This window comes from Trichechus manatus, unplaced genomic scaffold, assembly GCF_000243295.1.
Source record: "Trichechus manatus latirostris isolate Lorelei unplaced genomic scaffold, TriManLat1.0 scaffold00027, whole genome shotgun sequence".
NCBI lineage: Eukaryota > Metazoa > Chordata > Mammalia > Sirenia > Trichechidae > Trichechus > Trichechus manatus.
In genome coordinates this window covers 8,201,983-8,228,290 of record NW_004443963.1, presented here as the reverse complement: position 1 = coordinate 8,228,290, position 26,308 = coordinate 8,201,983, and the positions used below count along the sequence as shown (strand labels likewise).

The 26,308-nt window shown below is 47.5% G+C and overlaps 1 protein-coding gene across 2 annotated transcripts in view; it reads right to left on the bottom strand.

Moving 5' to 3' along the window:
• The window catches only part of RFX4 (regulatory factor X4), a 195,538-nt gene extending 170,428 nt beyond the window's left edge, over nucleotides 1-25,110 (bottom strand). The window contains exon 1 of one of the 2 annotated variants that reach the window (XM_004373788.1): nucleotides 24,688-25,110. In XM_004373788.1, coding sequence (XP_004373845.1) covers nucleotides 24,688-24,730 — 43 coding nt within the window. In that variant the 5' untranslated portion in view covers nucleotides 24,731-25,110. Of the gene's footprint in view, nucleotides 1-1,810; nucleotides 1,928-24,687 lie in introns of those variants that run through there. The other variant, XM_004373787.2, reaches the window with a different exon arrangement.
• Nucleotides 25,111-26,308: the final 1,198 nt, after the last annotated feature.

The following is a 26,308-nucleotide window of genomic DNA, read 5'->3' as shown; positions in this document are numbered from 1 at the left end:
AGCTATTTAACAGTAAACCATATATTACAGCAGAGTGTCTCTTGTTTATTTATTTCCTTTTTATTATTTATTTTCCCCAACATTAAAATGTTGGTTCTATGAACCTTGTCTATCTTGCTCAGCACTTTGTCCCCAAGAACCTAGAACAGTGTCAGACACCCAACAGGTAGTGATTATTGCAATGAAGAAAAGTAAAGTAGGATAAAGGAATAGAGAATGATGGATCGGGTTGGGGGGAATCCTTCACCAGGAAGGCCTTCATAAAGAAACACCATTTGAGCAGAGACTGAGGACAGTGAGGGACAAAAACCCTCAAAGATTCAGGGAGAGGAAACCACAGAGGCAAAGGCCCTGAGGTATGGGGCCATGCTTGACCTGTTCAAGAAACAACAAGAAGGCTCCAGTGGCCAGGGAAAGTAGAACGAGATGAAAGAGATGTCGGCAGGCCAGGAAGAATGTGGGGTTTGGAGTTAGAATAACTAGATTTCAAATTCCAGGCCCACCACTTACAGGCTATGTAACACTGGGATGGTTACTGAACCTTCCTAATGTTCTACCTCCCAGGTTTCTCCTACAGATGAACTGAAATAACAAAGGTAAAGCACTCAGCATGCTTGGCTTTGTGGGCCATGTGAAGATGAGCAAGGCATCTGCCAAGGGCTCAAAGCTGAGTGAAGGGGACAGATGAGTAATGGTGACATCTAGCATTTATTGAGTGTCCTCCCCATGCTGGCCACCCTGCTTTACATATATGCTCCATCTCTACTCCTCATAACCACCACCACCACTATCAGTTGTCGTTGACTTGATACTGACGCATGGCAACCCCATGCGTGTCAGAGTAGAATTGTGATCCACAGAGTTTTCAGTGGCTGATTTATTGGAATTAGATTGCCAGGACTTTCTTCTGAGGCATCTCTGGATGGGCTTGAACCTCCAACCTTTCAGCTGAGCTCATAACCATTTGCACCACCCGGGGACGTCTCCACTCCTCACAGAAACTCTGAAGTACTTTATTAACTCCGATTTTCAAGGAGGAAGCTGAGACTCAGAGAGGCTGGGTCAAGTTATCAGCTAGCTGGTGGCAGAGCTGGGTCAGCTCTGTCTGACTCCAAGGCTGGCGGGTGCTCACTGCACCACACTGCCTCACCAAGCAAGCAGGCAACCAGGAGTACGTTTGGTATGATAATAAAGTGCTGAGGGGGCACAGAGAAGGGCGCTTCCACCTCTGCCTGGCTGCTTAACAGAGCGGGGAGTGTTTCAGCCAGCCGTTAAAGGATTCGGCATCTGCCAGACCAAGGAGAAAAACAAAGGCATTTCAGGCAAGAACACCGGCACGGATCAAGGTGTGAAAGGGCCCGCGGGTTCTGGAAAAGGTGAGGTCACCAATCCGTGTCTCAAGGAGTGATGAAAGAATCCGTTAGGAGCAGATTGCAAAGGCCTCGCCCACCAGGCCAAGAAGCCTGCAGGAGCTGGGAACCAGCGGTGATTTTTAAGCAGTGGGAGAGTGCACACGCGAGCTTTGTCTCTGAGGGACTGGAGGAGAACACTTATGCAATACCTGGGGAAAGCACCGCCTGACTTGTAATGTGTCACCGGGTTTTAATACAAGGCGTTATTCATACTCTTTACCTCAAAGTCTCCCAGGGCACTGTGCTAGGGCCTATTTTAGGAGCTCGCAGCTTTTAGAAACGCTACATTAAAAAGTTGACACCCCACACTCACAGCTACCAAGGGAGAACCTGGCCCCAGGTCCCTCTCAGAGTGACAGAGCGCCCCTATCTCCCCTCCCGCAGACCCTGGTCATTACCAGTGGAACTGCACCGACGTGGCCTGCTCCTGTCTCCTCCGGTTCCAGAGTGCACCTTCCTCTGGATCATTTTCTCTCAGCCCCTGCCTCTCTTCACTGGGCACCCTCCCGGCAGTGATACACAGGAACAGTGTGGAAAGCCTGAGCCTTAGGAGGTGGCAGCTGAGGCGTCTCTGGGGGGGCCCTCAGGTCAGTGGGTTGCCATGGCAACACCACAGGCCCTGCCCCAGGGGCCGCTGGGTTCCAGGAAGGGGCCCCCTGCCCTGCCTCCCAAGGGGCAGCCCCACCCTTCCCTTGCTCACCAAATACTGATTTAGCACCTACTGATTGCAGGGCTCTGAGGATGGAGCGAGGAACACAGCAGACAAGGTCCCTGCTCTCATGGAGCTTATATTCCATGATAGAAACAGACAAAAACACATAAGTGAGATGACTTCAGAGAACAATGAGGGTGCTGCTGTAGGCAGTGGGGACACTGAAGGCCTCTCTGAGGAAGTGATGTTGGATCAAGCGCAGAGGCCTGAGGCATGAATGTGCTTGGTGTGTGTGAGAAGAGCCCGCAGACCAGTGTGGCTGAAGCAGAGTGAGGAAGGGAGACAGTGGGAAATGTGGTCAGAAAGGCAGTAAGGGACCAAAGTTTGTAGGGACTTGCTGGCCACCGTAAGAATTTCAAATTAATTCCAAGAGTGCTAAGAAGCTATTGGAGAGTTTTGAACAAGACAACCTGCATTGGCTCAGGAAGGATAGCCCACTTGAGGTTCGCATTCATTCATTCCATTATTTGTTTATCAAATATTTATCAAGTACTATGTGCCAGGCAGAGCCCTGGTGTGCAGTGGTTAAGAGCTCAGCTGCTAACCAAAAAGGATGGCAGTTCGAATCCACCAGCCGTTCCTTGGAAACCCTACCGGGCAGTTCTACCCTGTTCTACAGGGTTGCTATGAGTCAGAATCGACTCAACAGCAATGGGTTATGTGCCAGGCAGGAGTCCTTGAGAGGCATAAACAGGTAACATGCCCAGCTGCTAACCAAAAGGATGGAGGTTCGAGTCCACTTAGAGGTGCCTCAGAAGAAAGGCCTGGAGGTCTACCTCCAAAAAATCAGCTACTGAAAACCCTATGGGGCACAGTTCTACTCTGAAACACGTAGGATCACCATGAGTTGGAACTGACTCAATGGCAACTGGTTTACTGATATGTGCCAGGCACTGGCCTAGACAGTAGGAGTACAGCAGTGAAGAAGGAAGACAGTCTCTATCTCCACACAGCATTAGAGTTTAGTGTAGGAGTCAGGTATTAAATAATAACACAAATAGATATGTAATTACCAAAGAGTGCCATGGGAGAGAAAAATGGAGAGGTTTGAGCTCATCTGGGAGAGTCAGGGAAGCTTCTAGGAGGAAGCAGCATTAAATTGACAGCTAAAGAATGAGAAGGCATGAACCAGGTAAAGGGGAAGAAGGAAGGGTGTTCCCAGCAGAAGGAACAGCACGTGCAAAGCTCCTGAGGCTGGCAGAAGAATAATACATTCGAGAAATTGACAAGCAGCCTGAACACCAATGCACACATTCATTCGGCTCATTCAGCAAGTGTTTACTGAGACTATCCTGTGCGACTAGCACTCTGTAAAATGCGATACGGCATGCACACAAAAAGACCCACCTCTGTTCTCAACTGACAGTCAAGAAGGAGAGAAAATCATTAGCATAAGGAATTTTAACCCAGGGCAGCAATAAATATTTTGAGAGGTCACAGGAGGGTGGGATGATTCCAACCAGACTGACTACAAACAACAACGAAGGAGGAGGCATTTGATTCGTTTCAAATAGGAAGGAAGTCAGTGGAGCTACAGAGATACAACGGCATGAGCAAAAGTGTAGAGGTGGGATACTACACATGGTATACACAGAAAACAGCAAGTGACATGGGATGTCCAGCAAGTAGCTTGGGCCAATCTGAGAAGGCCCTTGAATACTAGGTTAAGGAGCCTGGCTTCTATTCAACAGGCAGTCGGGAACCTCACAAGTTTTTGAGCAGGAGTGTGGCAGAAGCAAAGAAGTCCTGTGGGCAGCTCTATCTGGTGCTGCTAACCCAGAGAAATCTTAAAGGGGAGAGAACACAGCAGGTGGCCAGGTAGTGACCATATCACTTATCATCCAAACCTGGAAACTCACAAGACTGAAAGGTGGCATTATTAGTACCATTGCCAGAACCACATGTGTAAACCAAGGCTGTCCTAGACAAGTGAGGACTTATGGTCCTCCTTAACAGGAGGCCACTGCAATGGTCTAATTTCAAGTCTGAGAGGCCTGAACTGGGGTGGACACAGTGAGAAAGGAAGGCTAGGATGAGAAAAGACAAGAACTGTGCCTTCTCTCTTGGAGTCCTGAGTGGTGCAAATGGTTACATGTTCAGCTACTAACTAAAAGGTCGGCGATTCAAATCCACCCAGAAGCACTTTGGAAAAAAGGCCTGGCAATCTACTTCCAAAAGATCATAGCCATTGAAAACTCCGTGGAATACAGTACTACTCTAACACATACAGGGTCGCCATAAGTCCGAATCGACTCAACAGCAACCAGTTTGGTTTTTGTTTTGTTTTGGGATTTTCTGCTGCTCTCTTTCTGGCTAACTGTATTCACACACACACCCCCCCCCCCAGACAGTCCATGTGACCAGTGTCCCTGCGTCTCTTCCTTATCAGTGGGGGTTCAAAGCATGATGCAGGTGAGTCGAGGCAACACTAGTAACTTTCTCCTGGAATGCGGCCTCCCAATGCAAACATCACCATCTTCATCAACATCTTCGTCACCGTTCATTTCATGAGCATCAGCTTTATGCTCCAACGACAGGTGCTTATGTGCATGGATCATCTCATTCAATCACAGCACTGCTGGAAGTAGGCAACATTATCACCCCATTTACAGAGAGGGAAACTGTACTTTACCCAAGTGTCTGGCCACAGCAAAGAGGGGTGTGACTGGCTGGGCCGCACATCCCAGGCCTGAGGACAGGCCCTCTGGGTCATCTTTGTCTCTGTAAACCAGAGACACCCATTTCACCAAAGGAGCCTGAAAATCATTTAATAATCCAACGCTGAAATATCAACCCACATCCTATCTGCTTCAACACCCTATGGCCTGGGCCTGTCTCTTGGCAAACACTGGGTCAAGGGATTTGCTTCCTCCTTCATTTATCAATTTACCCTCAGTGACAAGATCCCCAGTTTACACCCTGCTCACCCTGCTTGCCACATTTGCTAGAACCACCTGCCTCTTTTCACCTTCCTTCTTTTCCTACAAAATCTCAGAAGTTTTTCATCTCTTCCCTAAGTCTGACATTTTCCTTTTAAAAAGAACGCTCCCCCAAATCCCATTTGTATACGTGCCTCAGTCTCCACATCCGTCAAATAGAATGTCCACTTCATAAGGCTATTGTGAGACTCAAATAATGATGATGTATGCAAGTTTGTGGTAAAACTGAATGTGCTAATTAAATACAACCCAATAGCACTAAATTAATGGTGAAACAAAATGGGTACAGCTAGAACGGTGACAGAACATGAAGTATGTAACCAGTGTTATTGAACGGCTCATGTAGAAATTGTGAATGGATACATGTTTGGTTGTGTATATTACCACCAAAAATAAATAAAATATTTTTTAAAAAATAAAAAAAATAAATACAAGGCAATTGCGGCACTATTATTCTTTTCAAACACCCTCTCCAGCATCAATGCTTTCTGATCTGCTGGAATCACACACTCCTTTTTAAGAGTCTGCTTCTCTAGACAAAATATATACCCCACTGGCTGGCCTGGCTCTTTACTCATCTCCTGGAGAATCTTTCCCACAGGTCTAGAAACAAGCAAGTGTCTGCCTATACTCTGAGCCAACCTGACCCTTGACCACAGTGAGGAAGTCCCTCTCAGCTGGTTAGGGGGCGTCTGATGCAGGGCAAAGAATGGAAAGACTGAACTTTCTAAGACTTGCTGTCTCACTAGTTCTGTGCATTTAACCAAATACTTTAACCTTTCTGAGCGTCAGTTTCCCTGTCTTTTATAGTTTAAATAATTACCATTTTACAAGCCCCCATTTTGTACCAAGCACCGTAACAAAGCTGTTTGCATGTCTCTTCTGTTTGTAATTACTTCATGTGTAGGTATTCAAAACCAAAAAAAAAAAAAAAAAAACCCAACCAAACCCGTTGCTGTGGAGTCGATTCTGACTCAAGGGGACCCTATAGGACAGAGTAGAACTGCCCCACAGGGTTTCCAAGGCTGTAAATCTTTATGGGAGCAGACTGCCACATCTTTCTCCCGAGACGTGGCTGGTGGACTCAAACCGCCCATCTTTCAGTTAGGATTTGAGTGTTTAACTACTGCGCCTTTATGCAGGTAGTAAAAAAATAAAAACCAAACCTGTTGCTGTCGAGTTGATTCTGACTCGTAGGTATTAGTATCCCTATTTTATAAATGCGGAAAACAAGAGAGATTAAATGATTTTTAAAATCACACATCCGGTAAGCAGCTGAGCCAGGATTTGAATCTGACACTAACCTAACCGTTAACCTATACTATAATACCCATGGAGCCCTTGTGGTGCAGTGGTTAAGAGCTCAGGCTGCTAACCAAAAGGTAGGCAGCTGGAATCCACCAGCCGCTGCTTGGAAACTCTACGGGGCAGTTTTACTCTGTCCTATAGGGTCACTATGGGTTGGAATCGACTCGACGCCAACAGGTTTTTTTGGTTTTTATAATACCCATACTTACATAGCACTCTTATTGAGAGTACTAAATTGTGTCTAACATGATATTAAGCACAAAGTAGGTGCTCAATAAATACTACTGACCTTTCTTATTCTAAAAAAACTCAATAGGTAAAACTCCAAAGCAGGCAAAGAGATTAATGAAGGGGTCATTATTTGCAATGTGAAATAATTAAGGAGGAAGCCCCAAAGGGGCACCAACGTCGTTTGTTCACAGATCACTAACTCACCAACTGTCTCCCTAGACTAGAGAAAATTAAAGCTAAGGTGTTCGGTGCCACCTCCTGTCGAAGACAAATTTAACGGAAAAGAGGATCTTTGCTCCAAACACATCCAGGAACACCAGAGCTAACGTCCGTAATTAATAACCAGATTGGAAACGCTTCAGTTCTCCTCGACTTTTTTTTTTTTTCTTTTTGGAACACACCTATTACCACCTAACGTCAGGAGCTCTTTCCTTTGTCCCTGTTTCTATTATTATAATATTAATAAAACATAAATTAAAAATCTGAAAAGAATTCTTGGAACCAAAGCCTCTCGCCCTGTATAGCATCTGATATTATTCGATTCCTGACATCATTGTCTTTTCTGTTTTTTTCTACCTCTTTTGCACTTCTTTTGACCCCTCCATTGCGGGGTATAGATTCTCCCCAAACCTCAGAAGCCAAGTACGCCTGGCCGCAGGACCCAAACAGGCTTCAGCCCAGCCTGAACTTCTGAAACGAACCGCCAAAACCTTTTTTCTCTTTGGCAAAAGACTGTTTTCTTTCCTGTGTTAATCTATGATAGGAATTTATATTTAAAATGTTGGAAAATGTTGAAAAGAAAAAAATAATCCCACCCCTCCAGCACGTGAACTCCTCTTCCTTATTCTGCATCGCTCCCAGGTCTCATTCATGTCCATATGTGTGCATATGTGATGTGTAATCTCTGCGAACATACAATTGTATACCTTTCCCTCTTAACAGTCTATCCGGCAGATTTTTCCTATGTTGCTAAGGTCCTCGCAGTTATCATTTTTTATGATCAATGTTCTATTGTGCTAATATTTCTTAATGAACAACTTGGTGGATATCACTTTTTTTCTTTCTTTTGAATAACTTCCTGAGAATCACCTGGAAGAATAAAAAGCAAGCAGGTGGGCTTTGCAACAACAAACTAATGGTTTGAATTCCAGCTTTATGATTTACTAGTTGAACGGCCTTAGGCAAATTACTTCACTTCTCTAAACATCAGCGTCAGTGTAAAATGTGGATAATAATAATCTGCCTTCCTCATTATAGTGGTGTGAGATTCAAAACATATTAAAAATAAATATATGTAAAGCACTTAGCATAGTGCTGTTGTTAGATGCCCTGGAGTGGATTTTCGACTCATAGTGACCCCATGTGGCAGAGTAGAGCTGTTTTCTAGGCTGTAATCTTTGCGGGAGGAGATCTTTCTCCCACAGAGTCGCTGGGTGGACTCAAACCTCCAACCTTTCGGTTAGTAGCCAAGCATTTACCCACTGCACCACCAGGGCCACTTAGCATAGTGCTAGCACAGAGCGAATTCTACATACATTTCACACTCTGATATCAGGTAGCTGTTTATGACAGAAGCCTTTTTTTATTGTTTAAATTACAGCATAGTAGTTAAGCACATGCACTGTGGTGCAGAATTGCCAGGTTCAAATCCTACTTCCTAGCTGTGTGACCTTGGACAAATGACTTGACCTCCTTGAGCTCTGGTTTCTTCTTTTGTAAAATGGGAGTAATAACAATAACACTTCATAGAGTTTGCATGAGAATTAAGTGAATAAGGTACATCAAGCGCTTACATGATAAGCATTACCTAAATCTTAGCAATTAGAATTTTTATCTCACGCCCACCCCAAGGCAGCTCACTTTAGTTTCTTCTTATTATCACTTTTTCCGTTTGAGTCTTGGATCTCTTGGTGCAGTGGAAAGAATGTGGCCTTGGAATCCAGAAAGACACTAATTCTAACCCTCCCCTTACAATTGACCGACTAAGCTCCATAACCCTAGGCAAATTACTTAACCTCATGGGCTTCAATTTCCTTCCCATAAAAAAAAAAAAAACAAAAAACAAAAAAAAACCTACCCCATGGGATTATTACAAGGATTAGGCAAAATAATATAAGCTCCTTAAGAGCTGGTTGTGCCTTATTCACCCACTATTCCCTGCACTTAGGATAGGCTTTGGCACAGAATAACAGATCAATAAAGACTGCAGGAGGAAAAGCTAGAAAGGAGGAAGGGAAAGAAATTAATAAATGATGCACTAACACCATCCTTGGCACATAGTAGGGGCTCAAAAGAACATTAGTTCATCTGTAGTTAATTATCAAGTACTTGTGTACATGGGGCCTTGAGCCAGGCTTCCTAAAAAACAAGCAACAAGATGCAGCCTCCTTTTGTAACATGAAAGATGGATTGATTTATATAGTACGTGAGTATTTATGGAGCACTGACTGTGTGTAAGACACTCTAGTAGATGCTATGCACTGTGCTCCGTACAGATAATAATGGCACAGGTGAGAAACTTGAGAAACAAAGGAAGCTTCAAGTAGACACATAAATGAGGATGGAAAGTATGTGCACTTTAGGCCCATGTGCGTAAGTGTACCATGAGGAGAAGCTGAGAGAGTTGGAGCTCTATGTTGAAGGAAAATCACCAGCCTCTTCCTGAAAATTCTATGTTTTCATTGGTGTGATGGGGCCTGGTTTAAACAAAATAGGATCAGCTTTAGTGACGTAGCAAACCTCAGTTTGGATGCTCACCTGCTGTACGAACCAATGCTCGTGACTCAGACCCACTGCACTTCAGCTTCACCAAGTGTACAATGGGAATTACAGCTAGCTTATAGGTTTATGAGGTGACATCAGAAACACCGAATGCCCGTGGACACCCTTTTAACTCAGAACTGAAGCCACTCCCCAATTCACCCTTCAGCCGAAGAGCAGAGAGGTTTATAAAACGAACAATAACATGTGAGGAACGTGCTTCTTAGTTCAATCATGTATATGAGACTAAATGGGCAACACCTGCCCAAAAGCAATGAGGAGGTAGGAAGGGACAGGAAACATGGACGGGTGGAAACAGGGAACCCAAGGTAGCGAAGAGGAGAAGTGTTGACACATTGTGGGGATTGCAACAAATGTCACAAAAGAATTTGTATTTAAATTGTTGAATGAGAAACTAATCTGCTCTGTAAACTTTCACCTAAAGCAGACGCATACCCACACACACACCAAAACACTGAACACAGTGGAAGAGTTCCATAAAATTCTGTGGTCTTCTCCTATGTGGCCTGTAATGTGCCAAGCCCTGTGTTGATCCCTTTTTGTGCATTACTTTGTTCTCACAACACCCTGTGAGGTGGGTGCTCTGACTCAAAGTGGCCCCATGTGTGTCAGAGTAGAACTGTGCTCCACAGGGTTTTCAATGGCTGATTTTTCAGAAGTAGATCACCAAGCCTTTCTTCTGAGGTGCCTATGGGTGAACTTGAACCGCCAACCTTTTGGTTAGCAGCTGAGCATGTTAACTGTTTGCACTACCCAGGGACTCTTAGCTCCACTTTACTGACAAGCAAACTGAGGTTCAGAAAGGTTACATAACTTGCCGGGTTCACGCATCCAGCCCATGGCAAAGTCGATTCTCACCAGGCCTCTCGGAGTCCAGAGCCTGTACTGTTCAAGATTCCATCAGTGTTCGCAAACTGCAACACGTTATGCAAATAGAGGTGCTGTTATTTTAACACTGAGGCTTTTATGTAGAACCTATTATAAGTAAAATTGTGTCTGTAAGTAAACAGATATGAAGTCCTTGATGGTGTGTGTAAGATGTCAAATTTGCCAAAGTAACTGGCAGGCAGGAAGACAGCTACCCAGCGGTGGTGCCAGGATGAACTCAGAACGATTTAAGATAAAAGACGCATGTTGTGTGGAGTCGCCCCCACAGAAAGGAGCGCCTGTGGACGTCCTCAGTCAGCAGTAGGCTGCTAAAGTCACAGTGAGGTGTCTGTGGCAGCCAGATGTCACTCGGGCACGTGACAGCGTGCTCCAAAGAAATGCAGTGTGATCCCTGTCTCCCACCAGGGTGAGGGGTGACCTGACCTTCTGAGCTTCTTTATGCAGTAGAGGATGTGAGCGGGAAGGCATGTCTCTAAAGCCCTTCTAGCTCCCAGGTTTGGGGAGGCAAGGAAGCAGCCTGGCTTGGTAATCAGAATAATCTGGCTTCAAATCCTGGTTTGGCACTAGCTGTTTGGCCTGGGACGTGTTAACTAAACTCTCTAATCTCAGTTTCCTCATCTGTAAAATGGGGATATTAATACCATAGGTTTGGTATGAGAATTAAACAAGATAACATGCATAAGCATTTAGCACACAGTGCCTGGAAAAGATTATAAATTTCATTAACACTACCCAACTTCAAAAAGGGACTCACTTGTATTAAAAAACTAATAATTTTAAAAATAACTAATTAAGTCAACCTGCCATCAATTATCAAAATAATTTCAGTGTACTTTCCTCCCTCCTTCCTGGCCTGTCTCCCTTTTTGCATCCTCCCCTCTCCCTCTCCCCCTTCCTCTCCCCATCGCTCTCCTCTCTCCCTCTCCCTGTCCCTCTCCTATCTCCTCTCTCCTCTCCTCTCATTCTTGCCTGCCTGCCTGCCTGCCTTCTCATAAATGGTCTGTAGTGTCCAGGTAACCCAGTAATCAGTTGCTGTCAGGTCAATTCCAACTTATAGTGACCCCTGTGTGTCAGAGTAGAACTGTGTTCCATAGGGTTTTCAATGGTTGGTTTTTTTGGAAGTAGATTGCCAGGCCTTTCTTTCAGGGCATCTCTGGGTGGACGCAAACCTTTTGGTTAGCAGCCAAGTGCGTGAGCTATTTGCACCACCCAGGGACTCCAGGTACTGATATACCATTATAAAGTTTTGGTGTTTTCTTTTTAATTCCTATTAATATCAAGAAAAACTGAACCAAACACAGAATTCCCCAGGAATCCTTTTTCTTAAGTTCCCCATCTGTTGGATCCCTCCGGACGCCTCTGCCCTGCAAGCTTCACGGAGGTGCTCTGGGCCCAGGCGGCCCTGTGTGACGCTTCTTCCTGGTGTGCGTGGGGCTGGGTCTGGGTGGGCAGCTCTCCCACTCCCAGCACCTCCTCAGCTGTGCCCTGTGAGGTGGCCCAGACAGAGAATGTGGCGTGGCCTGGGCACCAGGAGGAAACCCCAATGAAGCAGAGAAACAATTCCTTCTCATCACAGCAAAGTTTCCAAACTTGAAAACTGAGCCTCGATGAGAAGAAAAGCAGCGTTTTTTTCTAAAAGCCTGGCATTTCTAAAAAGGTCCCTTACCTAAACCACAGCAACCTCTAAACCTCTGCCCACTGAGTTGAAAATAAAAGTTCACGGAGACCAAAGTCCCTCTCACAACAACCACTCAAGGCTTTAGAAAGCTTCTTTCCGTGCTTCAAAGTTCTAATGCTTTCACTGAGCGCCTCAAGCCTCCTGAAATCTTTCTTCCTTGTAAACTCCTAAGGCTTTTAGCCAGTGTTGCTTATTTCTTTTCTATGATGTCAAACAACATTTTATGGAGAAACTACTTTGTCTTTTGAAAAAAGAAATAATCAAGTAAATGAAATAAAACTCCTAGAAACAGAATTTTTAGCCCTTTTAGTAATCACATGAGGATCATACAAAATTAGTGGATTTTCTTTTTGATGGAGCAAAGAATTTATAGAGGTATCCTAATTCTTCCCCTTACCCTAGATTTATCATCAGCAGTGGAGCTGAACACTACAAAGAACTTGGCAAAATGTTTAATGTGATCCATCAATTCCATCATAGATAAGTTTGAACTTATGCCATGGGCCCAATTTGGGAACTTCATAAAATCCTAATAATTTCTATAGGAACTTGACCTACCCATAAGCATTTATAATTAGTACATAAATTGTAAATACATTATACCTACAAACACGCCAAATTTAGATGAATCGTTTAGAAAAAGATGATGTGGAACTAAAAAAATCATTCGTGCTCATTTTTTTTTTAATTATAAATACTATAGTTGTAACATTCAAAGAAACACTTCCTTCCTCAAAAGTCTAATGTAACTTGCAATGGTTTCACAGCAGTAACAAGATTCAAAGTAAACTCACTGATACACTGTTCCTCACGAAATGCATTTGAGCCTCAAAAATGAGATGCTGGCTTGGTGGTATAATTAGCGATCACTCATTCAAGTGACAAAAATCTAGTTCAAAGAATAGTTCACTTATGTTGACCAATTGTGCATTTTCCCCAATCTGATGGATTTAGGGGATCAATGCTTATGAAGTGGTACTTCTCTGTTCCGATGAAGTAAAAATGTGCTAGATTCAGCAATGTCACTCAGGCTGCATCTAAACAACACTGACCTTTAGCACAATTGGATAGTCAGAAAACACACAGACTCAAATGCTAACTAGCCTTTCCTGAGCTGCAGCCTTTTTAAAGGCTTTCTTTTATATCCCTTTAAATTAAAACAAAACCACCACCACCACAAAACCCCAACATGCCCATATCCACCTGTCTACTAATAATTATTGACTGCTCAGAGGCAGATTGTGTTTTCGTGTCTTATTGAGGATTAACCAACCACAGAAGTGGAAACTATACATATTCTTGCGTAATCCTGCAGTGAGGATCAGAGTTGACACAATAGAAACCACACAATCTACTGGCACAATTCAATCCAGCCCTAGTTGCCTAAACTAGGACCAAAGTGAACTGAAAGCATAATGGCTACATTTCACCCTTTTCTGCATCTTACGATATTTCTCTGTCTTTCTCTTAACCCATCCGCTGCCATCGAGCCGATTCCAACTCATAGTGACCCTACAGGTCGGAGTAGAACTGCCTCATAGAGTTTCCAGGGCTGTAAATCTTTATGGAAGCAGACTGCCACATCTTTCTCTCGTCTTTCTCTTAAAGAAAGCTGTTAACGTTTCAAAAACTCAAAAACTACAATGCAAGTAAAAATCAAGTTTTAAAGACAAAAGCAGAACAAATTAACAGGCGTTTAAAAAAAAAATACATGCAACATTATAACAAGAAAAGCAAAAAAACTCAATTGTCCACATCCTACTAGAATGAGTTTCAGAGAATGGATCATTTGAAACTGTTCTCCACTTCCTGAAAACGAAGTGTAAAATGGTGCAGTGTTTTTAAAACAGTGGTGACTGCACCTATAAGGTGGAAAAAGGAAGACAAAGACTCTAGGCCATCGCATTCCAGAACAGGAAGTGCAACAGAAGCTGTGGAACAGCCTTCACCAGAGATAGGCAACGTTTGACTTCTCTGGATACAGTCCCACGAAAACCAAAGTGCTCTGTGCAACTGTTCTTCCAGGATTTAAATTCAAGTCAATGGGTGTTGCCTCTACAGAGACCTTTTCCACTTCCTTTAACAGACTCGAAAACACAAGGATGAAATCATGGCCAATAGAGAACATAAAACAACTTGTTTATGGGAAAAGTAGAGAAATTAAAATGAAATAATCCCTCCGTCTAAACCATTTCGAAAAGAATGGTTTCTCTTTACATTAAAACTAAGGCTGTGTCTCCCCTGAAGTCTTCTTAAAACCAAACAACAGTATACCTTCACCAATCAAAAATGTCTGCCTTGAGCATTATGCTTTTTTCAGAACTATCTACATGGGATCAAAGTGACAACAAGCAACTTGAAAGATTAGATAGGAACCTTAGGGGGCAGTGAGTTTATGGTAATGGGGGAGGAACAACTCAGAAAAGGAGAGTGAGAACGGTTGCACAACTTGAAGAATGTAATCAATGTCACTGAATCATACATGTAGAAATGGCTGAATTGGTGTATGTTTTGTTGTGTAAGGGTAAGACAGTGCGCAATACTGGGGAAGGCAGTACAACTTGAACACAGCAAGGTCATGGAAGCTTCGCAGACACATCCAAACTCCCTGAGGGACGAAATTACTGGGCCGAGGGCTGGAAACCATGGTCTCAGAGGACATCTAGCTCAACTGACATAACACAGTTTATAAAGAAAATGTTCTACATCCTACTTTGGTGAGTAGTGTCTGGGGTCTTAAAAGCTTGTGAGTGGGCATCTAAGACACTCCACTGGTCCCACCCCATCTGCAGCAAGAGAGAATGAAGAAAACCAAAGACACAAGGGAAAGATTAGTCCAAAGGACTCATGGACCACAACTAACACAGCATCCACTAGACTGAGTCCAACACAGCTGGGTGGTGCTTGGCTACCACTACAGACTGCTCTGACAGGGATCACATAGAGGGTCATGGACAGAGCTGGAGAAAAATGTAAAACAAAATTCTAACTCACGAAAAAAGACCAGATTACTGGTCTGACAGAGACTGGAGAAATCCGAGAGTATGCCCCCCAGACACCCTTTTAACTCAGTACTGAAGTCACTTTTGAGGTTCACCCTTCAGCCAAAGATTGGACAAGCCCATTAAACAAAACGAGACTAAATGGGCACACCAGCCCAGGGGCAAGGACGAGAAGGCAGAAGGGGACAGGAAAGCTGGTAATAAGGAACCCAAGGTCGAGAAGGGGAGAGTGTTGACATGTCGTGGGGTTGGCCACCAATGTCACAAAACAATATGTGTTAACTGTTTCATGAGAAACCAATTTGCTCTATAAACCTTCATCTAAAGTACGTTAAAAAAAAAAAAAACTAAGGCTGTGTCTACACAATACAGAAAACATTTAGATATGTTGCAAGAGTCTTTTTTTTTAGAATTATTATCCCCCTTTCCCAACCAGACACCTAGGATAGGGCATAAGAAAGCCAGATATTTTTAATAAAAATTCGATCCATCATTTACTGAGCAATTACTATGATCCAAATACTAAATTAAATATTTAACATGCACAACCTCACTGGATTCTCACAACTATCCTAGGAGACGGGGGATAACTCTTTCCACAAAGAAGGAAACCAAGGATCAGAGGAATTAGGTAACTTGCCCTGGGTCACAGAGCTAGAAAGTAACTAAGCTGGGATTTAAACCTTGGTCTATCTAACTGCAAAGCTCATGTTCTTTTTATTGTATCACAGTACATACATCTGAAGTCTTATGTTAACACATATCTGTTGAAGGACTTCTAGCTGCAAAAGATTGCTTGTTAAATTACCTAAAGGCTACATATGTTATCACATTACTTAACGGCTTCTGTCTCAGATTATTCTTATAAGGTACATCTGTGAGTAAGCATGAAGGAAGCCTTGACATTCTCCGAGGCAAAGTAAATGTTAAACAAACTTCAAAGGAATCTCGAAGAAGACTAATGTACATTTCACACCCCTCGTAATGATATGAATATTTTACTTACGTCCCTATTTTTGCTCAAAATAATTCTGTCTCTGTAGTTTAAAGGATTATCTCAACACTTTCATATAGGGAGAAATTAACAAGTCCTTTGATTTCACTAAAATGATTTATGCTTTTGGGGGTCTCTCTTCCACTACCACCCTCCTCACTCACTAAAACTGAAAAGAAAGTCAATATAGCTTCGTGGCTAAGAGTGTTGATCTTGGAGCCCGAGAGACTGGGTTCAGGGACGTCTGGTTCAAATCCTGGTTTTGTCCCTTACTTCCTCTTTGGTATCCTTTCTCTGCTTCAGTTTCTCATTGCATAAAACGGGGGTGGATAATTATAGCATCCATAACACAGGTTTTTAAAATATAACTAATAATGTATTTCCACCATCCCATCTGTCAGTTTGTCGTACTGTAGTGGCTTGCGTGTTGCTATGATGTTGCTGCTGTGATGATGGTGGTATTTCAAATACCAGCAGGGTCACCCACGGTAGACAGGTTTCAGCAGACCTTCCAGACAAAGACAGACTAGGAAGAAAGCCCTGGCAATCAACTTCTAAAAATTAGCCAATGAAAACCTTATGGATCACAACAAATATTGTCAATACAGTGCTGGAACATGAGCCCCCTAGGGTGAAAGACACTCCAGATACACAGTGGCCACAGCGATGAACCCGAGCACACCACCAATCGTGAAGATGATGCAGAACTGAGCAATGTTTCATTCTGTTGTACACGGAGTTGCATGAATCGGGAGGTGACTCGATGGCAACTAACAACAATAATGTATTTAAAGTGCTTAGTACATGCCTGGTACCAGAAAAGCACTTCATAAACATTTAAAATAAAAACAAAAGCTAGATTTATTACTTGCATTCTATCTCAAGAAAGTCAGGCATATGCAATCAAGTTATGTCAAGACGGTTTCCCGTGCAATCATGCAAAGTATATCTTTCCAGCCCAGCTTCCAAGGCTTATGAGCTCATTGAGCACTTCAGCTTCTGGCTTTGATTCTGCCTCTAACCTGTTGGTTTCCCCCATTTAAATTGTGAATAATAACATTTCCTCCTTTATAGGGTTGTTGTAAATATCACATCGATAATGCATTGAAAGAAAAATGCTCAGCAAAGTGTAGACACACAGGAAGTGTTCACAATACGTTAACCATCACCACTTTCACATGTCATACTCACAACAGCCCGATCAGGTGGTTTTATCAGTTCCAGGAGAAAACTGAGGCTCGAAGATATTAAGCTCCCAGACCAACGGCATGCAACTTCAGGCGGCAGAGCCAACCTAGGAAAGGTAGTAACCTTCCCGCCTCTGTGCTCTATCTTCATTACTCTGGATGTTTTTTTTCTCTTCAAAGTGCTTTTCACTCAGAAATTATCTATTTTTGTGTGTACTTGTTTGTCTGTCTAGAATTTACGCTCCAGCAGAGCAATGACAGTGTTTCTGTGAAGTTCACCACGTAGCAGACTGCCCAGCATATGGGAGGCACATAATTTTCTTGAATAAATGAATAAATGAATGAATGGGCAAGCCACGGTTTGTCTGTGTCCAAAACATATACTCAGGAGTCCCTGGGTAGTGCAGATGGTTAAGCGCTGCAGTACTAACTGAAAGGCTGGAGGTTCAAACCCACCCAGAGCTGCCTTGGAAGTAAGGCCTGGTGATCTGCTTCTGAAAACCCTATGGAGCAGTTCTACTCCGAACACATGGGGTTGCTACGAGACGGAATTCTTCTGACGGCAACTAACAACAAAGAAACCATCTGAAAATTTATCTCAGCTCAGTGAAATGACCAAAACGCATACTCAATCACTATGATACATAGCCTCCCATAGCCACCATCATCTTAAATCCTCTTCAAAGGCAGAATCACAAGCCTCCTTCGGACTTTTCTCTGATGCCCAAAGAAGACAACATTCCCTGATTCTACCACTCTCATCCGCACACTTCCCGTCTCACCAAGTGGGATTCAAATCTACCTAAAGGCCAGAGTCATAACGAAGCCCTAAGAGGCTGGCACTGTAGCAATGTCTGGATGAAGTGGAGTGGGTGGGGCAGGGGACTGGGCTTCCCACAGTCTGGTCTCCAATCTAGCTCTGCCACATACAAGTTGTGACTTCAGGAAAGTTCTAGATCCTCTTTTATACTAAAAAGGGACAATGTAGGATTATGATAGGCTTAAATGACTAATGTGTGGAAAAATGCCTGTAACGGGGCTACCACATGGTGGTACTCAACAAGAGACAGCATCCTTCCCTCTAGGCTCCAACAGGACTCTATTGTGATGTCCCCTGAAGCACTGACTACTCTGTGTGTCCACACCTTCTCTCATCAAAGAGATTCTGAAGTCCCTGACAGCAGTGACCAGGGCATTGCTCATCTCCAAGGTTTGCCACCCAACAGTAAATGAGACTGAATAAAATCTCTGATGAATTAACCCGAAGTATTCTTTTACTTTGGTGGCGTACTGGTTAAGTGCTACAGCTGCTAATCAAAAGGCTGGCAGTTCAAATCCACCAGGCACTCCTTGGAAACTCTATGGGGCAGTTCTACTCTGTCCTATAGGGTTGCTATGAGTAGGAATTGACTCAATGGCAATGGGTTTGGTTTTTTGTTGTTGTTGTTTTATTCTTTTACTCTTACCTGACACCGCTAAATAATCTCTTTGAGTTCATCCTCTCTCCCCTAAACCTTAATGAAGTCACAAAAATACATAAAATAGAGTGGAAGGGGTAAAAATGACGTCAGGGATTTCTCCCACCTTTTCCATTCCGCAGAACCTTAGAGACCCTGAAGGGGCAGCTGAAGAGTGTCCCAAGTGACCAGTAGAACAGCTAGGGTGGACTCTCAGGGGCCTGTGGAAATGCAGACCTGACAGCCTAACATCCCAATTTTTATAACTTCTCAGCCTTTTTGGCAAAGACATCAAGGCAAACAAACATACTGACTTGGCTTAGAATCACACTCTTAAAATGTTGGAAATGGAAGAGACACCTGTGGTTGACGCAGGTCACAATAATGCCTCCTTCATGGAGCTCTTGTGAGGACTGATGTCTGTAAAACTACATTATAAACAAAGTACCCAACAGACGTCATATGTATGTCAGAAGACACACTCAAACACAAGCATGTAACTGAGCAGTAGAATTTTAGATGGACCATAAAAACCACTTGCTGTAGAGTCAACCCCGACTCATGGTGGCCCCATGGGTGTCAGAGTAGAACTGTGCTCCATAGGGTTTTCAATGACTGATTTTTCTTCTTAGATGCCTCTGGGTGGACTCAAACCTCCAACTTTTCAGTTGGCAGCCCAGCCCGTTAACCAATTGCCTAACTCCAATCGATTCACCTACAGATGAGGCAACAAAGTCTCAAAGAGGGGAAAGGGTTCCTTTGCCCAAATTATCATCAGGAAGGGTAGCCAGGTGAGGGAAGAGACTCTCCTCTTTCTAAGGACTTGAGAAGTGGAGGATAGAGTCTGGGCTTCCCTTCATGACAACATGTTGGCACACTGGCCAGTGTGTATTCCTCTCCAACGTGTATGAGGGTCTGTGATGCTGGCTTCAACATCTGCAGGCATTCCAGCATTTCCTAAAGTGACACTGGACATGGCCCTATAAAATCTAGGGTCTTCTAATAATTCCTTTTGGGGTGTAAGGAGTTGGACAAAGACTTAAAGGGTGTACCTCAGGTTGCACTGGAGAAAGGAAACGTGGAGACGTTAGAAAATGGTTATCCAAGGTCCTTGACTCTTAAAATCTTAAATGACTCTTAAAAATAAAAGTATTTTATATATTACTAGTTTGGGAGAGAGGTTCAGCAATTGTGCAGTGGATCAGAGTTCAAGGAGAGGGAACGAAGCTCGAATATTACTTCACTGGTTCTATAACCCCTTGCCATCGAGTCGATTCAGACTGAGAGTGACCCTACAGGACAGAGTAGAACTGTCCCATATGGTTGACCCTATAGGACAGAGCAGAACTGCCCCACAGGGTTTCCAAGGAGGGCTGGTGGATTCAACCTGCTGACCTTTTGGTTAGCAGCCAAGCTCTTAACCACTTGGCCATTGAAGTTCCTCACTGGTTCCATAGTAAAACCAAAGGAATAGAGGGATGTGTGTAACTTGCTTAGAGAATCAAGGACTGTAAGTTGAATAACCTTTCATTTTACAGGCAATGAAAATTAATCTTGGAAAGGCTGGAAGACTGACCTAAAATCACATTACTAGTGGCTGAGAAGGAATTATAACCCAGTGCTTTGCCCACTGTACGAAGTGGAAAAAAAATCAGAGAGGATCTCTTCTCTGCACCCCCACCCCCTACCAAGATTCCTGGCCAGGCACCTCCTTCTCTTCTTTCCCAACTCATCTTAACCGCTCACCCTTTCAGATCCAGTTGAGAAGAGGGGTGAGAAACTCATCCTGGGCGACCCACAGGTCGTGGGGAAGAAAAGCCAGGACCTTTCACGTCGGTGAGCCTGTGGCTCTTGGGGGAAGTGGGCGCACTGCCCAGCAGGCACCTAACCTCGGATGGAGGGAGGTTGGAAGGCCGGAGAGGAGGGGAGGGCAGGCTGAGAGAAAGGTGTAGCTGCTGGAGAGAAATGAGACCTCAGCGCCCCTGGGAAGCAGAACGGTCCAGCTCTCACACAGCGACGGGGAGGCTCGGTGCAAATTCTTCTCTCCTTCTCGCTCCCGGCCGTTTGTTGTCGGCCTCTGGCTCGGGCTCCCGCTCATGCCCTACGGTCCGCCGCCCCCCTGAAGTCACCCCAACTGCACTCATAATATTTTGCTTTGCGCCGGGTCTGTTTTCCACCACCAACTTCCAGCAGTCTCCATGGCGACGCGCTGGAGAGGGGGGCGGACGCGGCTATCGCAATCCCAGGCCCAAGCCGCAGGGCTTCCCCTGCAAACTTTTTCGGCTTTTCGGCTCCTGCAGGCCCCGCGGGAAAGGGCGCTGTCCCGGACCGCCGCGCTGGGCCTCGTGCGGGGCTTCCAGGACTGCAGCCGCGGGGCCCGAGGACCATGCGGCTCTCCCTTGACCCTGCTGCCGTCGTCTGGCAGGTGGCTGGGGTGGGAGCGCGAAAGGCCCCCTCGTAGGCCACACACACAGGCCCTGGGAAGGCGAGACAGCCTAGTTTGGGCGCCGGAACGAGGCTCAGGCTACCCTGCCCCTTCCTCCCCCGAGCCCGCTGACCCGCGCCCCCGGCCAGAGAAGGCGGCTTCTTCCCCAGGCCGTACCTGGGAGAAGACGGAGGAGCCTCTGGCCCTGTTTCCTCCGGGACGACTGAGCCCCGTGGGCACCGCGCCAGGGCAACTGGTCGCCCACACTCGGGGCCCATGGAGCCAGGCCGCACCTTGCGCGGGGCCGGGACCCACAGATCAGCGTGCCCTCCCGTCGACGTGGCCCTGGGGACTCAGATCCAGTTCCGGGGGCGCTTTGGCCGCCCCAGCTCTGGGTTCTGGAAATCTGGGCGGGAAGCGGGTAGAGGCAGAAGTTCCCAGTTTAGGTTTGGCAGTGGTCTTCTCTAACGCGCCATCCCGTTTCACAAGAACCGACCCTTCTGTTGCGTAGGCGACCAACCCGGCCCCAGCCACTTTGCACAAATTCTCGGTGGCCTAAAATTCCACTCACTTTTCCCTCTCGTTCTCGAATTCCCGCGTAAGAGAGTAACTGCGCAACGCTCGGCCGGGAAGGGCAGCCAGGATTGGACCCGCACGGATCTAATCGCATACCCGCCACTGGCGTCCGTGTGGGGCGGGCAGGCCACGCGGGACTCAGCACCCACCCACTGCCCGCCGCCCCCATCCGCCGCTAGGGCTGCGGCGCCGCGGGCTACAACGCGCGCCTCTCCAACTGCAAAGCGCGCACCGGCCCGACGGCGCGCCGACGGCTTCCGCACGCGCCCTCCGCCTTTGCCTCTTCGGAGCTGCGCGGCGCCGCCGGAGTCGCCTCGGAGAAGAGCTCTGCTTTGTCGAGCTCTGCGGCGAGCGAGCCGAGGGCCCGGGAGGCGCGCGCCGGTTCCCCCGCCTCCCCCGATGGGGCCATTGTCTTGGTCCCACACTTGTTGAGTATTTTGGGAAAACTCGAGGAATATATTACCCGCTCGGTGCGGGGAACAAAGCGGCGCATTTCCGCAGGTCACGCTGAAGTGGCCCCAAGGCAGGCCACTAGAGCCCGGCCCCTGCAAAACTGTTCTCCTCGGCCCGAGGCACTTCGCGGGGATTTTCCCTTTAAGAGTAGGGGGCCGAGGCCCGGCTTGCGGCCTCTGTTATCCTGGACGCTCCCGACTTCGCCGCAGCAGTTGCTGTGAATTGGATGTTTAAGCCTTTTCGGAATGAAACAATAATAACTCTAATGTTCGTGGTTCTGATCGCGCGCAGTCTGCTGATAAAAGAGCGGAATCGAACTGCTCCTTGTAGCTCTAGTCTCGGCAAGTCGAGGAGACATGACTTTTACATAACAAGAAAAAGTCAGAGAAGAAAAAAAAAAAGAACTAATTGGATTAAGTTCTCTAGAAGGGAGGTGAGCTGAGGTTCCTGGACCGGGCCACGCCGAGCCTCACTTCCTTGTTGTGAGTTTTGCAAACCCGAGTGAAATGCACCTGGTGCGCCTCGTGTCATTTCTGCACGCTGCCCTTTCCCAAAAACTTTTGATTTTGAGTTCAGGATGGCGACCTAGGGATTTCTCAGATATACAGAAGGAGGGTGGATGGGGAAAGGATTTTTAAGGTGTTTGAAGTCGAGGCGGAGGTGACCAGGTGCTACATCGAGGACAGAGAAAGAACTTTTCCGTAGCTCCCCAGCCCAGAGAGGAGAAACTCCCCCAGCCCGCCCCAGAACACACCCGGGGGCTCCAGTCGCGCGCGCGCGCGCGCGCGCGTGTGTGTGTGTGCGCGCGCGCGCGCGCATGTGTGTAGGAGGGAAGGTGCCGGAACCCCGTAGCTGGGCCAGGGCAGGTTTGGAATGCAGAGAGCCCCTAAACCCCTGCGTGGGCCCCTTGCAGAGACTGGCCATAAACTCTGCAGACCTGGGTTTAATTTTGTTCTAGGATATTCGACTCTAAAGTTGGGGTGCCCAGAAGGTGCGCAGCGGCTCAAGCGCTTGAGATAAAAATGGGAGAGGGACTCTCTCCCTCTCTGCGCTTGCTTTGCGGAGGGCGTAGAAGACCCCATCAGGGCCAGCCGGGTGCCCGCAGCCGGGAGCGCGGGGACTGCGACGCCTCTCCTTGCCTTCGTTTGTCATCGCATCTAAGAGGGGGTAATTGCGAGGCTCAGCCTTTTCCCACCCCCTAGGGGCCTACACCCACCCAAGGGAACGCAGTCTGAGAGGGACTTGGCTTTGGGGATCAGAGATAGACAACTACCCAGGAAAACTGAAAACACCTCCACATACACGCAGAGGGGGCGGGTGTCGGAAGCCTGGAGGGGGCGGAAGTCTTTATGTAGTGACTGAGGAAAGACCATCTGGGGCAATGCTCAGATGACCCCTACCTCCACCCACACCCGCCTGGGTGTGGAGATGAGGAGACATTCGTGTGGTGTTTATTTGCTCAGTGAAGAGACGCACGTGTGTTAGATGGCAGAGGCTGAAAGGCACTTGTTGCTCAGCTCTGCAAAACGCAACAGCAGATTCTCCCAGGCATTCTCCCAAGCACTGCATCCAGCTGCTGCCGGTTGCCGCATTTCTGCCTCTTCCCGACCCCATCTCCCCAAGAAACCCCGAGGCTGCAGCCAAGCCCGGATGCGAGACCGCAGCTGGGGGAGGGTGTGAACTTCAAGAGAACTTCTTCCACCTGGAAGGGACGTAGGGCATAACTCGGATCGGGAAGTTTGGCGGCTCTTCAAAAGTGCTAGGAGTGGGAGGTGGGGAGTGCCGAAGGCTCTACTGGAGAAAGAATCGAGACGCCGGGCTTTTTCCTTATAAAAGATTCCTTGGCTTCCTTCCTCGGTTGCTACAGGCCGCCGCCACCCCAAAACTTAACGCCCACAACCAACAGCCCCCAAACTGCAGAACTGTTTGTAGACGCCGACGCCGGGCCTCGCCGGTGGCACCACGTTCTGCCCCCTCGCTCCAGCTCGGTTAGAGCCTCGGAGCTCAGCGCGTTGTCGGGTGCCCCTTCCCGGCAGGGAGAGTATACTCCGCCTCGGATGACCCCGTGCTGCCCGGATTCCCCAAGACCACCGGGTTCGCCGCCGCCACTCCCACCAGCTGAGGGTCCCCTCTGGCGGGAGCCGCGGTCCCCACCTCCCTCCGGGACGCTGCGCGAAGCCGTCACCCTTCCCCGCCTCCAGGGCGTTCCGCTCGGCTTCCCATCCCTCGCTACCAGCCCCGGAGCGCACCGCTATTCCGAGGCCCCCAAACCTGGGGGAGGAGCCGGGCCGGGAACGGACTGTCGGCTCTTCAAGTTTCTACCAGTGGCACCTCGAGCTCGCCGCGAGCCAGCGCATCTTTGCGCGACTTTGTGTCCGGGGCAAGCGAAAGCGCGCTCGTTTCTCAGCGCGCGCACACACGCACACACAATTACACGCATACACACGCTTCCACACATTCACTTATACATTCACACGTCTTACATCATGCCGGACTGAAAACTTCTGCACGCTCTCCGTTATTTCCTGGGGTTCCACTGTCAAGTTGAACCATCTGAACTTTTTGCAACTCTTTCTAAAGTTCCCCCTCTCCATTCCCCCTCCCTTCCATTGCCTTCCCCCCGCCCCCGCCCCGCAGGACTAACCTGTGGAATCCATGTCGGGTTCCTCCAGTAACCCACAATGCATGCTCTTCCCATGGACAGCACAGGCGCCCCCCAAAAGTCCTGATGTTTGGGGATCCCCTGTGCTAGAGATGCCCAGGGAGGAAGGGAAAGAGGGAGGGGAGAAGGAGAGGAAGACGCAGAGAGTGAGAGGGCAAAAGGATAAAGGAGGAAAGGGAAAGAAAGAAGAGGAAAGAAAACCCGAGAGAGAGAAGGGGGAGAGCTCAGAGAAGAGGGAGAGAGAAAGAGCGAGCGAGGGGACACTCAGTAATCCAGACGGGCAAAGCCAAACCCGTCAAAATGTTTGCGGATGTTTCATGGGAAAAAGCATCATTTTATAGGAGCCCCGATGGGAGCAATGTCATTGATAGGCCAGCCGGCCTGATGAATGGCCGCTCGTCAGATGGGGCCGTGGCGAGGCGCACTGTGAAGCCCATTGTGGGCCTGTTTTGAATAAGAAAAGCCGCCTCCGAAAAGGGGGGCTCTGAGCGACGCAATCCCAGCCCTCCGACTTCCCCCTTCTATTATAGCATTAGCAACGTTTTTCTTATTTAAAGTTCCAGAGGCCTTCTCCAGCCTTCGCCCTGCACTCATTATAGGCGAAATCAAAATTGGCTGAGAGGTGGCCCCCTCCCCCCTCTGTCTCCCTCCCCCTCTCCGACCCATCCCCGCGCGGCGCTGGCTTTGGGATGGAGAGGGGAGGCGTCAGGGGACTCCGGGAAGCTTGGGGACTCGCCTACGCGGCCACGAGTGGGGTCCCTCTCCCTTTCCTCTCGTCTTCTGCCCCCCCGTTGGTGTTGGATTAGATTTGGGGTGAGGGCCCTGGGAACTCGAGGGGGGGTTATCTTGACTCCCACGCGGATCCACGGACACGCGTGGAGGAGTGGAGGGAGCTGAGCTGAAAGTTGGGGAAAGGAGTGGGGAGGGGTGGCCGCAGCCCTGAGAAGCCAGTTTCCAGCCTGGGCGGCAGAAGGCCGCTGGGCAGGGAGGGGGTGAGGGGCTCGCTGGTCTCCTCCAGAACTTTCTCTAGCTCTACGTCCTTCACACTGTCTCTCTCCTTCCCTTCCTTCTCTCTTCCTCTCTGCCTATTCCCCTGGCTTGGTATCTAGCTCCCTATCCCTCTCTGGTCCTCGGTGTCTCTATGTCCCTCTATTTCTCCGTCTTTGGCTGCCTGTCTCTGTCCAGCCCCAGCCCCCAAGTCTCTTTGTCTCTCCCTAGGACTCTGTCCCCCTCTGTCTCTATCCCGCTTGGTCTCTCTGCCAACCCCCTAGCCTCCTCCCGTAACTCTGTCAGTCTGTCTGTGTCTCAGCCCCTCCCTCCCTCTCCACCCCCCTCCAACCAGCCGCTAAATTGCTGAGAAGCCCCGGCGTCCAAGTGGGGACGCAGTTTTCCCAGGGACCCCTTCCCCGGCGGAGTTTAAAGTGCAGAAAGAAGGGGGCGACAGGCTGGGGGGCTGGAAGTGGAAGTTGGGGGGGGGGCAGGCTGCGTCTCTGCGGGCCCCGATAAAGTGGCCGTTCGCGGGCCGGCCGCGCTGTGATTAGAATATGAATGGGGCTCGGCGGGCGGAAGAGAAAGGCGGATTACCCGGGTGCTTTGACCATGG